The following is a 13,467-nucleotide window of genomic DNA, read 5'->3' on the forward strand; positions in this document are numbered from 1 at the left end:
TGGTTCAATATTTGAAAATTAATGTAACTCTTTATGTATTAATAGAACAAAGGGGGAAAACATATGACCATCTCAATAGATGCAGAAAAAGGTCTTGATAAAATCTAGCACGATTCATGGTTTAAACACACACACACACACACACACACACACACACACACACACGCACACGCAGGCTGACTGGGAGCATGGAGGTAAAGGCAGCTGGATCCCACACAGCCAAATGCATGATTAGAATTCCAGACCCAGCAGCTTCAAAATCACACTGGATATGTCCACCCAAAATCCTGAGGAAAGAATGGAGAAGGGATTTTGGCGTGGCCATCCCCCTTTAGGGGTGGCTTCTCACTTTCTCTCTCTAGTGAGCACACACATCCTATAGCAAACAAACAAACAAAAAATCCACTCAATGAACTAAAAATAAACGAGAACTTTCTCAACTTGATAAAGTTAACTACACAGCTAACTTCATTGTGAAAGGCTGAAAGCTCTCTCCCTAAAATTAGGAACACAGTAAGGACATCGACTTTATTCAACATGGTGCTAAAGGAGATGGTTAATTATCATTTGTAAGTCTAATTTCCAGTGCGATCATAAACAGTATACTTTCCTTACCTAAGCATTTTAAAACTCTTCTGCATTCCCCATGAAAAAACAAAACAAGAGGCACAAGGCCTTCCTTACATGTATTAATAAGAAATGTCAAATAAGTATCTGGCAAATAATTACTTGATGATTAGTCCCACACGGTATCCAACACCACTCCCAGACATTTAGAAAAAAGTAACCATTCATTATGACCATTTTCATTTCTGTATAATCTATGCTGAATGGAACATCTGGACAAACATTACAGACCAAGGTAATTAAAGACATTGTATTTAACTCTCACACGGAAGTGATTTAAAACTTGTTACAATGTGATTTTCTCTTTCTCTCTCTTTCTTTTTCTCTCTCTCTCTCTCCCTCCCTTTTTTCTTTCTTTCTCTTTCTTTCTTTCTTTCTTTCTTTCTTTCTTTCTTTCTTTCTTTCTTTCTTTCTTTCTTCCTTTCAACTATGTGATTTTCTAAATCAGTTCATGGAGTACCCCACCCCACTAGTTGCATTTTAAAACCCAATTTCTAAAGTTTACAATTTAAGTAGAGTCTCTTTGGCAGATTCCATGTGTCTCATGACAATGCTCTGAAAAGTTGACAGCTCTAATGCATCCTGGCGATTGTGAAATTCTTCTATATCAACTAAACGCAATTTCCTGCAAGAGACAAAGATGAATAGTAACTTAAACATGAGGTATGTTTTGGTAAATAACTTTTTGCTGATTGTTTCATTCTCAAAAATATAGTCCAAACTTTATTATTCAAGATTGTATTCCATAAAATTAAACATTTAGGAACTTGAGATATTTTTATTTTAAAATGGAATTTATATAGCTAAATTCTGAAGAAACACAATATATTATGTCAATTCACTGTGAAATAGAAGATTGTAATAACTAATATTTGATTGATAGGTTAGACTGCTTTTGCTTTCAAACTGGGACAATTGGGGCCAGCAGGTGGCGTAGTGGTTAAGGTGCTGGACTCTCATGTAGCTGACCACAGAGTCCTGGACATGAAGGTTTGAAACTCATGCTGAGTGTATGTGCTTGCATCCATGCCCAGAATACTAAGAGGAGAAGGGAGAGGGATTGTGGTTTGGCTACCTCCCGGAGGGCGTGGGGGGTGATTTCTCACTTCTGTCTCTGTCTTTCCAGCAAGTACACATGCCCAATAGCAAAAATCTCTTTAAAAACAAACAAACGACAAAACCTAAAACAATAAAAATAAGAAAAAGGTAGGGCTTAATGCTCATAGGCTCCACTGCTCCTAAAAGAAAAAAAAAAATGCATCCTGGGACCGCAGTTGGCAAAATCTTTTAAACCTATCTGATTTTTTTTCCCCCCAAATACAAGGCTTACTCAAGTTAATGACTTTCAATACATCCCTTTTTCAAACTACAATGCCATGCATCTATGTTACATAGGTGATTTACAATTTAAAAACTTTCTCTGGCAGATTGACAAATGTGAAAGAATAGTATTCACTGTTAATAGGCCATATCATTCACCCATTTAACTACCGATCCCTTCCCTATGGGAACAGCAGAGACTTAATTTTCATGTGATTAAGTAATTTCTATATTCTTCAAAAGATTGTATGGGACCAGCAATTGGTGTAATGGCTATGTCACTGGACTCCCATGTAGTCGACTGTGGTTCGAGTTCCGGACCCGACGGCTTAAACTCACGCCGGGCACATGTGTGCGTGTGCCCAAGATCCTGAGAGGAGAATGGAGGAGAAGGGATTGCAGCATAGCCATCCCCCCTGGGGAGTGATTTCTCACTTTCTATCTCTCTCTGTCTGTCTGTCTTTCTGGCGAGCATATGTGCCCTACAGCAAAAACCTCTTAAAAAAATAAAAAAAAAAGATTGTAAACACACTATTCAAAACATCACATTTCAGTTTTACTTAGAGACTAACATAAGACACATTTCAAGTCTGTTTTTACTTTTCTTACAAGCTAAAATTCATCTCTGAAGGTAGAAGACATTCAGTCCATGATTTCAGTTAATGCACTGGGTACAAAGTAGTATAACCCTGGCTAGAGAACCCCTCATAATATCATATTCAGTACAAAGTAATGTTTAAAATTACTTATAAAATGTAGCAAAACAGCATGCATTAAACATGATCTTTTTTTTGTATGTCTTGGCCAACATTTTGAACCTTATTTTGTGTTTTAAAACTGTAGCTGTGGGGCAGGTGGATGGCGTTGGTGGTTAGGGGCTCTGGATTCCCACATGGCCGACTACAGTTCTAGTCCTGAACCTGGTGGCTTGTTTTCTCACTTTCTCTCTCTCTCTCTCTCTCTCACTCTGTCCCTCTCTGGTCAAACTAAAATAAATAAATAAGTAAATAAATAAAGTTAAATAAAAAATAATTTTAAAAAATAAACAAAAACCAAAAAAACTGTAGCTGTGTAGCTGGCAGGTGGCATGGTGGTTAAAGACGCTGGACTCCCACATGACCGCACACAGTTCGAGTCCCAGACCTGGTGGTTTGTTTTCTCACTTTCTCTCTCTCTCTCTCTCTCCTCTCTCTCTCTCTCTCTCTCTCTCTTGTTTTGTCCCTCTCTAGTCGAATTGAAATGAATAAAGCTAAATAAAATATTCTTTTAAAAACTAAACTATAGCTGTAAATCAAAGTATAGGTGAAAGAAATAGCAATGAATAAGTAGTTGCCAGGGTAGGAGCCTTGGAATCCACGTTGCCATCGATCCCCCAGACCAATTTCACTTAGTTACTTTGCGTTTTGATACAGAATCCTTGACATAGGCCAGCCTCTTGATGTTTTGAGATGGAAAGTTTTTATAGTACAACTTTGCCATGAAATCTCTGCTACTAGCATTTCCCATTTGGTCGGCAGGCTGAATTGTTCACAAGATGTGAATAATACTACCAGACACTGTTCCTACTTTCTCAGGATGGCCACTAGAATAATCATCCAGCATAGAAACGTAGATTAAACCACTGGCTTAAGAAAACACAGAGGGTCAGGAAAAGGAAAAGCACTCACTAAGTAGCATTAGCTTGAATTTGGCCAGCAGAAGGAAAATACATTATAAGTCTCTGTAAAAGTTATACAATGGGGCCAGCAGGTGGCATGGTGGATGAAGTGCTGGACTCCCACATGGTTGACCGTGGTTTGGGTCATGGATCAAGCAAAGCAGCCTGAGGATCATGCCAGGCACACATACATGTGTGCCCAAAATCCCAGAAGGAGACTAAAGAAGAAGGGATTGTAGTGTGGCCATCTGTGCTGGGGGGGTTATTTTTGTTTCTTTATCCTTATCTCTCCAGAGACAGAGATAAACAGCAACATTCACTTTTTACTCTCTATGCCTCCATATTGCTTATTGAAACCATATTTGAATACTTACATCAAATTTGTAATTCATGTTTTGATTTGCAGTTAAAATAGTCAAAGAAATAATTCAGTTGTGGTAAAAAAAATAACTTCATCTCTCCTTTAAAAAAATCTCACTAAGGCCAAAAATACTCACTTAAAAGTACTGTGCCACAAATCCAGCACAGCCAGCATTGTAGGGTTCATGGCATTCAAGTGATCCCTAATATAACTGCTTGCAGCTAGAAAAGATTTCCTCCAAGGTTTGGGCAGAATTTCCATTCTGAAAACAGAGAAAATGTTCAATTATCTTCTTTTAAAAAGTCAGAAGAAATTATTTCTATAATAATGTACCTTTAGAGTAATAATGTCTTATTTTAAGAAAAATATGATGTATACCTCAGAGTAAAATCAAAATACACAATTATGTTTTAAAATACATAAAGACAGCTATCTTGGTGGCACAACGGCAATTCACAAGAAGCTGAATCCCATATGGTAACTGAGGTTCGAATCCCTGACCAGTCAAATGGAAAAACTCCTGGCATGCATGCAAGTGCCCAAGATCCCATGGACTGCAGGACTGCAGGAAGGGACCTGAGGCGTGATCAGACCCTGAGAAGGATGCTCTTCTCCCTCACTGTCTCTCTGACTCTGTGTGCCCACGCACATGCTCTGTCATGAATAAAGGGAAAAACATCTTTCTGAAAAAGCATTAAAATATAATAAATAAAATAAAGAAAGGTCAGATTCTTTATGGTTTAGTACTATTTTATTATAATAATTAATGATCCTTAACACATATAAAGTAACTAATTTTTGTTTTTAAATACTTGATCCCATAAATAGCTTATAATAATCAAATAGAAACAGGAGCCAACTTTTTTATATATCATTGTAGATTCTCTCTATTATACTAATTTCAGAACACATAACATTTTCTTTCATTTTAAAATCATTTAATAAATCCAGTCCAGCCTGCCTATAGAATATATATAGTCTCTCTCTATATATATGTCTATAAGATATCTATCCATATATATCTATAATATAGCTATATAATATATAGGCATATAATATATATATATAGAGAGACTATATATTCTCTATACCTATAGAATTGAATATATATAGCCTATATATATATTCTATAGGTATAGAATATATGTCTACTAATGTATACGATCATTTACAAACCACAAATATTCTCTAATGTTATTATTGGAAGACATATTTATTCTGTAAGTCTAATGACTTGAATGACCATCTTTTAAATACAGAAGATGTATCGTCTTCATCTTTCAGAGTGTATTTAAACACTTACATTTTGTGTCTTTATGTATTTTTAATCTCACTGATTTTAGATACACAGTCTTGTTTTATTACATAAAAAGTTGAATTTTGAGCTTTGTTTTTTATGTTTTATTACATAAAAAGTTGAATTTTGAGCCCGCTGGCGATGTGGTGGTTAAGGTGGCTGATCCCACCTGGCCTACTTTGTGCTGGAGTCCCAGACCCCACAGCTTGAAAAATACACTAGCTGCATGTATGTCCTTGCCCCAATCCTAAGGCGAGAATGGAGGAGAAGGGATTGCAGTGTGGCCATCGGCCATCCCCGTGACGCATGCTTTCTTATTTTTCCTCTCTCTCTCTGTCCACCCGCCCCCCCGTGAGCGCACATGCCCTGTAGTAAAACTAAAGAAAAGAAAAGAAGGAATATTTAATTTCATGTTTAAGGTGCAGCCATACTATCTTTACAGTTAATTTTTCTTTTTCTTTTCTTGGTAGAAAAGCTGTTCTTAGAAACGATGAAAATGTGGAAATAGCTACTTGACATTTAAGATTTTGTTTGGCCAAATGGGAAACAATTTGTGACACTTTAAAATATTATAAAAGAAGCAAAACTTGGGTTATTTAACCATATAAATATAAATTCCACTATGTGTTTGTTTGTTGATTTTCATGAGAGTTAGAAGCACCCTCAACAGGGTCTTCATGCCATGATCCACCTCCAGCCTCTTCTCTGTACACGAGCACCACGTAGACGTGACTGTGTTACCATCAAACCAGCACCTGGCCCCTCGTTCCACTCTTCAAATGAGTCAACATTTACCCCTAAATGTTAATTATTTTTAAAGAAAATACATAGTAAGTAGGCTTTTATGTGTTCTGTATTTTAATCTATGTAATAAATTAAAATATATTCCATATATGTAGGTTTTCTGCAATGTTCCCAATGTGTTTTGTGTATTCAAATTGCCACAAGCTTTTATGTTCCTACCATATCTGAAGCCTGTGTTAGTTGTTGAACTAAAACCTATATCAATATCCTTCCACCAAGGTAGCAGTTTTAACCCTTTAAGTGCCCATCTGTCCAAGTTTCTATTTGTCTAGCTCTATCCATCCATTGTAAATGTAACGTGTTGGGGCTTAAATACATAAACAAAGAGCATTAGAACAGTTGGCGGGATATATGAAGCATACAATACATATCCCCAAATACATGCTTACATATAACTTATAAACATATATGTGAGCAAACATTAGGTCTTTGGGAAAGTCATGATGTATTTTTCTTTGTTTTTCTATGACTTTCCCGATGGCCCAACAGAACCAACATATAAATATATTTGCATGCACGCAAATGGTCACATACTTGATATTCTTAAAGAAACCTGTTTACTTACTCAGCTCGATGGGGTAGAAGTTCATCGGCCTTTCTATCATCATCTTTTTCTCTAGGGTCTTTTAAAACAAAATCAACTAAAAGAAAATTGAGACCTTCTGATCAATAACTTTATATAAGTTATAGTATATTTCCAAGCAATTGCAAAACTAATTCTATTTAAAATTAATCATTAAAATTATATTAAGCTTTTAAAAGTAATGAACAATGTGTGCATGTACAAATACAAAGCTTAAAATTTGTATGAGGAAATCTATCATGTCTGTGTCTTTGAATATTTATGCTCCTTTTCTTAACAATGTGTCTTTTCTTTTGTTTGAAAATGAAAATTGCCTTTGATATTACATTGTCCTTTATAGCTATTTCACCCCCCAAACAGTTCTTGTTGAATGAAGGTCAACAGTACAGAGTAGTAGTAGCTTTCTTTCACTAAAGAAAAGTACCCATTGCTTTATTTTCTTTTAAGTTGTATAAGAGCAGAAAACAATTTAGTTACAAAATCTGTAACTTAAGCTACTGCTGCTCTGTTTTCTTTAATTCACAGTGATTCTAGGTCTCCTGAGTATCTCTCAAAATGCTTTTTCTAAAATTCAAATATGTTATTGCCCTCTTGCTTAAAAAATCTTTCAGCGATTCTCATTTTCCTTGCAATGCTTTAAAAGGTATACAAAGCCCTTGAGATTCTGTCCTCTCTCAAAACACAGCCTGTACTTCGGCATCAAGACTGCTTGCAAGCCCCAGCAGAAACGTTCATGCATGTCTACCGCCATTCCTGACATTTCCGGGACCAAGCATGCTCCTGGAACACCGTTTCTTAACTTCAAGACTCAATTCAGGTTCCTCCAGAGTCCTTCCCAGCAAGTCAGGAATGACCCTCCCTCCCTTAAAAGTGAGTCCTCTATTTCTGTATTCTGCGTTGTCATTTAGAGATCTGTCCATGTCCCTTATTACACTATGAGTGCCTCGAGGGCAGGGATTTGGTACTTGATTTTTTATTATCACAATACTCAGTAAGAGACTTAAATTCAATAAATGCCCTCCTCCCTGAAGGATCCCCAGATCACTCCAAAGCAATACGATTCCTCTAACTTTCTGAACCAGCACCATTAAGCCAGGTTTACTATTACGAGCAGCCAGAGGACCTTTCTTAAAACTCCAGATTCCAAGCATCTGCCTCTAGAGATTTCAATTCAGGTGAGGCCAGAAGTCAGAAATCAGTATTTTAATAATGATTCTGATGACCAGTCAGTCTTAGGATCTACTCATCTGTATTACAGGTCAATGAACTTCCTACGTAAGAGTAGATTTTAACAATTTTCCACTTTGTAGGCCATAGATCTCTGTCATGAATACTCAGCTCTGCTCTTGCAGTTCAAGTGCAGTCATAGGCAATATGTGAATGAAGAGCGTGGTCATATTTCAACAAACCTTTACTTACAAAACAGGCAGTGGCCAGAAGTGGTCTGTGAGCTACACTTAGCCAATATCCAGTCCATAGCAACAATTTTTGATTATTCACATTTTAATTAATCATGTCAATAATATTAATGTTCATTGTGGATGCTTCAATTTTTAGGTGATTATTTATGTCTTATTATTATTGTCTCTCGTGCTTACACCAAAAATCCTTTAATGGGACCATCTTAAAGGAGAGACCTGAATGCCTATGTCCCCTATAAATTAGACACTCAATAAACATTTTTAGGGGTAGGAATAGATGTTTCATCATTTTCTTCAGTGCTATATTTTTGTCCAGGGGTATATATCCATATAAATAGGTTATTTAAAATTTTTTGCTACTTCATTAATGAAATTAGCCTAAAATCTGAATAATGTCATAGCAATGCAAGAAAGAGTATAATTTATACAATAAATTACAGATTAACTTTCAACACACAAAAAGATCTTTAATGCGACACATACTCAAATTAGAAAGCAAAAAGTAATGCCAATTTACCTATGGATTTCTTTACACTAAGAAGATAATCCTCTCTCATTTCATCAGATAATGCAATTATGCTGTCAGTGAGAACTTTCAGATGTTGTGGGACTAAATTCAATACATGTTCCAGCCAAGAATCTTCCATTGGGGCTACATGGTCTGTATCAATTCCATGGTGAATATAATAGTAATATCTCTATAAAAGATGATAAGGAAATATTGTTAGATTTAGTACTACAGAAAAGAAGTGTGCTTATCAAAAATAAAACTACTGAGCAAAATTTAAGTTTTAGGAGAATAATCTATTTATAGATCATAAAAAGGATTTTATGTAATTTATGTAGACATTATTTGAGATCACTTAAAGTTTTTAAAAAATGTGATATTTTGGGACCAGCAGTTAGCGTAAAATTTATAGATCATAAAAAGGATTTTATGTAATTTATGTAGACATTATTTGAGATCACTTAAAGTTTTTAAAAAATGTGATATTTTTGGGACCAGCAGTTAGCGTAATGGCTATGTCACTGGACTTCCACGTACTTGACCATGGTTCGAGTCCTGGACCCGGTGGCTTAAACTCACACCGGGCACGTGTGCGTGTGTGCCCAAGATCCTGAGAGGAGAATGGAGGAGAAGGGATTGTGGTGTGGCCATCCTCCCTGGGGGGGGGTGATTTCTCACTTTCTACCTGTCTGTCTCTCTCTGTCTGTCTGGTGAGCGCATGCGCTCTGTAGCAAAAAACCTCTCCAAAAAAAAAAAAACGTGATATTTCATGTAAATGAAAGCTCTTATCTCAGTTTATAACTATGCAGTAAAACATCAAGCTATATTACTAAATGATGAACTTGAGTCCATGTTAAATTAGAATTTAACTTTCTATAAATTTTTGAAAATGCATTATTTTAATTGTTGTTATTTTTATCATTGATAATCACAAGTAGATCTTAAAAGCTATAGGGAAATCAGTATTCCTATACATAAATCCCAGAAATATTATACAAGAAGATTTAGAAAATTCTAATGAACTTATTAATACTTCACACTATAATTCATAAATGTTATTATGTGTATAAAATATTTATTTTAAAACATGGTATTATTTCTTTAAAAATAGACAGTAAGCTTAAATATATTTTCACAAGTTTTTACATATCACTTATTAGAAAAAATGTTAAATATCAAATACTTTCAGATTAGCAATATAAAAGTCTATGATAGTTACATGTTTAAAAACTTTTATGTACTTGAAATACTTAAAGAATTACTGCTTCTAAAGTAAATAAGTATGCTTTGTAAAATGCACATTATACTATTAAGATAATGTCTCATAAAAGAACACAGGCATGTGAAAGCTATACATGACTAAGGCTATCTTTGACATGAGGAGCAGGCAGACTTGAAATTGTGTAACTGGGGCCCCAGGTGGCAACAGAGGGAATGATTTCCTCCATTAACTCAAGAGAGCTAATTTATGGACCTCTATATTTCCTCTCACATCCACTGAGCTCCACAAGGGAAGAACACAGAATCATCTCAAAAGTATCAAAGTATTTCAAGTGTTTCCTTTCTTTTAAATTATACTGACAAAAATAAATGGCTTGTTACCAAAATGTCTTACAGAAAAGAAGTGTGCTTATCAAAAATAAAACTACTGAGCAAAATTTAAGTTTTAGGAGAATAATCTATTTATAGATCATAAAAAGGATTTTATGTAATTTATGTAGACATTATTTGAGATCACTTAAAGTTTTTAAAAAATGTGATATTTTTGGGACCAGCAGTTAGCGTAATGGCTATGTCACTGGACTTCCACGTACTTGACCATGGTTCGAGTCCTGGACCCGGGGGCTTAAACTCACACCGGGCACGTGTGCGTGTGTGCCCAAGATCCTGAGAGGAGAATGGAGGAGAAGGGATTGTGGTGTGGCCATCCTCCCTGGGGGGGGGTGATTTCTCACTTTCTACCTGTCTGTCTCTCTCTGTCTGTCTGGTGAGCGCATGCGCTCTGTAGCAAAAAACCTCTCCAAAAAAAAAAAAACGTGATATTTCATGTAAATGAAAGCTCTTATCTCAGTTTATAACTATGCAGTAAAACATCAAGCTATATTACTAAATGATGAACTTGAGTCCATGTTAAATTAGAATTTAACTTTCTATAAATTTTTGAAAATGCATTATTTTAATTGTTGTTATTTTTATCATTGATAATCACAAGTAGATCTTAAAAGCTATAGGGAAATCAGTATTCCTATACATAAATCCCAGAAATATTATACAAGAAGATTTAGAAAATTCTAATGAACTTATTAATACTTCACACTATAATTCATAAATGTTATTATGTGTATAAAATATTTATTTTAAAACATGGTATTATTTCTTTAAAAATAGACAGTAAGCTTAAATATATTTTCACAAGTTTTTACATATCACTTATTAGAAAAAATGTTAAATATCAAATACTTTCAGATTAGCAATATAAAAGTCTATGATAGTTACATGTTTAAAAACTTTTATGTACTTGAAATACTTAAAGAATTACTGCTTCTAAAGTAAATACTTATGCTTTGAAAAATGCACATTATACTATTAAGATAATGTCTCAAGTATGCTTTGTAAAATGCACATTATACTATTAAGATAATGTCTCATAAAAGAACACAGGCATGTGAAAGCTATACATGACTAAGGCTATCTTTGACATGAGGAGCAGGCAGACTTGAAATTGTGTAACTGGGGCCCCAGGTGGCAACAGAGGGAATGATTTCCTCCATTAACTCAAGAGAGCTAATTTATGGACCTCTATATTTCCTCTCACATCCACTGAGCTCCACAAGGGAAGAACACAGAATCATCTCAAAAGTATCAAAGTATTTCAAGTGTTTCCTTTCTTTTAAATTATACTGACAAAAATAAATGGCTTGTTACCAAAATGTCTTTTTCTATTGCAGAACTGGTCAGTTTGGAAAAGGTGCCTTCTTCAGCTGAGTCTACAGTAGAATCTTGTTGCCTAAGAAAGTAATAAACATACTATTCAAAAGGCTATTGATGGCAGTTAGATCAACCAATGTGTATAAAAACAGTAGAACTCTTTTCTGCTAAATTATAAGAAAGAATGAACTGTTGAACATTTTACAAATAACATATATATGTGTTTGTTTGGTGCCATATTCCTCTCCAAATACTTTCTCCTTTTTCATAAAGAGACGATTAAATCAGAAGTGATTTACAAGACCTAATTCAGAGGCCGCACTCTTCTTGATGGCCTTCCCTAGTCCCTCTTCATTGCAGTACCCCTTCCCCACGTGCAGAGGATACATTCCAAGGTCCCCAGTGGATGCTTCAAACAACGAATAATACTGAGCCATACGTATGTTTTTAATCTAATAATCTGATCAAAAGTGATTAACACACGGGTTGCATGAATATAGTGTGGAGATTGTACATTGGGAGGATTCATGTTCCAGGCTGAATGGAAAGAGTCATGAAGTCGTGCACTCCTCAGGATGATGTGCAATTTAAAAATGTATGAATTGTTTATTTCTGTAATTTTCCATTTAGTATTTTCATGTTGCTGTTGGCTATGGGTAACTAAAACCAGGAAGATTGAAAGCACTAATAAGGAGAAACTACTCCAACATCAAGTTTTCTTCTGTGCTCTCGAAAAAGAGTGCTCTTGCATTATCCTAAAATATGTATGGTTATGTATAAACATAGGGGTTAAAAGGACCCCTGTTTTTTTTTTTTTTTTATTTTATTATCATCATAATCTTCTTTCTATTACAGTAGATTACATATAACTTTACATTGACTTCCATTGCTTTTTTCAAAAGGGAATGCCATGCATGTCAGTCAATACAGAGATATCAATCTCCCCGCTTTATCATTCAATATCTTTTCCATGCTAATTTGTCTAAATATGAAAAGGACCCCTGTTAAAAGTACTTTAAATGCAGTTTTGTAAAAAAAAAAAAAATCCTTCAAAAGGCCGCTTCTCATATTTTTATAGATAAATTAGCAATGAGTGACATAGATGCTCATACGCTACTATGTACTTATTATTGGGTTCATATAATACTACAATATGTATAACTGCAATTCAATTCAAAATCTATGCCAGTTATGAGCCACATTTGGGGACTTATTCTAGGGTTCTATGATGCAGAAAGGCATAGTTCATCTCTTCAGGAAAAATAACAAGTTGCTCTGGGATAGCTTGGACCTCATTACCGTTGAATGTGTCATGCTCTGAAATCAGCTTATACGGGATGGATGTAGGTCAGTGACGCTATATAAAAAATAGTCCTCATTAATTGTCTGGTGAGTGGACGTAGGACTAGAGGTCTATTGAATATCAGTCTGAGATAACTTATCAGGAGAGGTCCACAGAATGGATTTTCTGACTTAATTTGTCTTTTGCAAATCCAGGAATCCAGTATTCCATGAATATTATACTTTTGGTTTTTTTTTCAATTATATGGAAAAAATAAAGAGTCAAGGCTTTGGGTAATGTCTGTTGAATTCAGTACATAGTTGGGGCTCAGTAAATGTTTATCAAGAGAGGAAATCTGACTATGGAAGTAGTAATGGAAGACCTTAAAGGTGTTTACTAATAGGCGAGAGAAGGACTATTTTAACTACAAAGGTAATCTTCTCTTGTGTTGTTGATTGTTCAGAAAAGAGGAACTAATACAATAGTAATGTATTTCTGAGATCAGGAGATCTGGGTTCGTATTCTACCACTATAAAGCATACAAACGTAATACATGGTGATGCTGGGGTCAGCAGGTGGCATGGTGGTTAAAGGCACTGGATTCCCACATGGCCAACCATGGCTCAAATCCCGGACCTGGTGGTTTGCTTTCTCACTTTTCCTCTCTCTTTCTGTTTCT

At 35.2% G+C, this 13,467-nt stretch overlaps 1 protein-coding gene across 1 annotated transcript in view; it reads right to left on the reverse strand.

Moving 5' to 3' along the window:
- DNAH7 (dynein axonemal heavy chain 7) overlaps positions 1-13,467 on the reverse strand; it is a 288,975-nt gene that overhangs the window by 256,990 nt on the left and 18,518 nt on the right. Inside the window, exons 6-10 of the mRNA XM_006167772.1 lie at positions 11,504-11,585; positions 8,588-8,768; positions 6,632-6,707; positions 4,102-4,227; positions 1,133-1,252 (exon numbers count right to left, since the gene is read on the reverse strand). Coding sequence (XP_006167834.1) covers positions 1,133-1,252; positions 4,102-4,227; positions 6,632-6,707; positions 8,588-8,768; positions 11,504-11,585 — 585 coding nt within the window. The remainder of the gene's footprint in view (positions 1-1,132; positions 1,253-4,101; positions 4,228-6,631; positions 6,708-8,587; positions 8,769-11,503; positions 11,586-13,467) is intronic.

Source organism: Tupaia chinensis, unplaced genomic scaffold (genome assembly GCF_000334495.1).
Source record: "Tupaia chinensis unplaced genomic scaffold, TupChi_1.0 Scaffold145082_1, whole genome shotgun sequence".
Taxonomy (NCBI): Eukaryota; Metazoa; Chordata; class Mammalia; order Scandentia; family Tupaiidae; genus Tupaia; species Tupaia belangeri.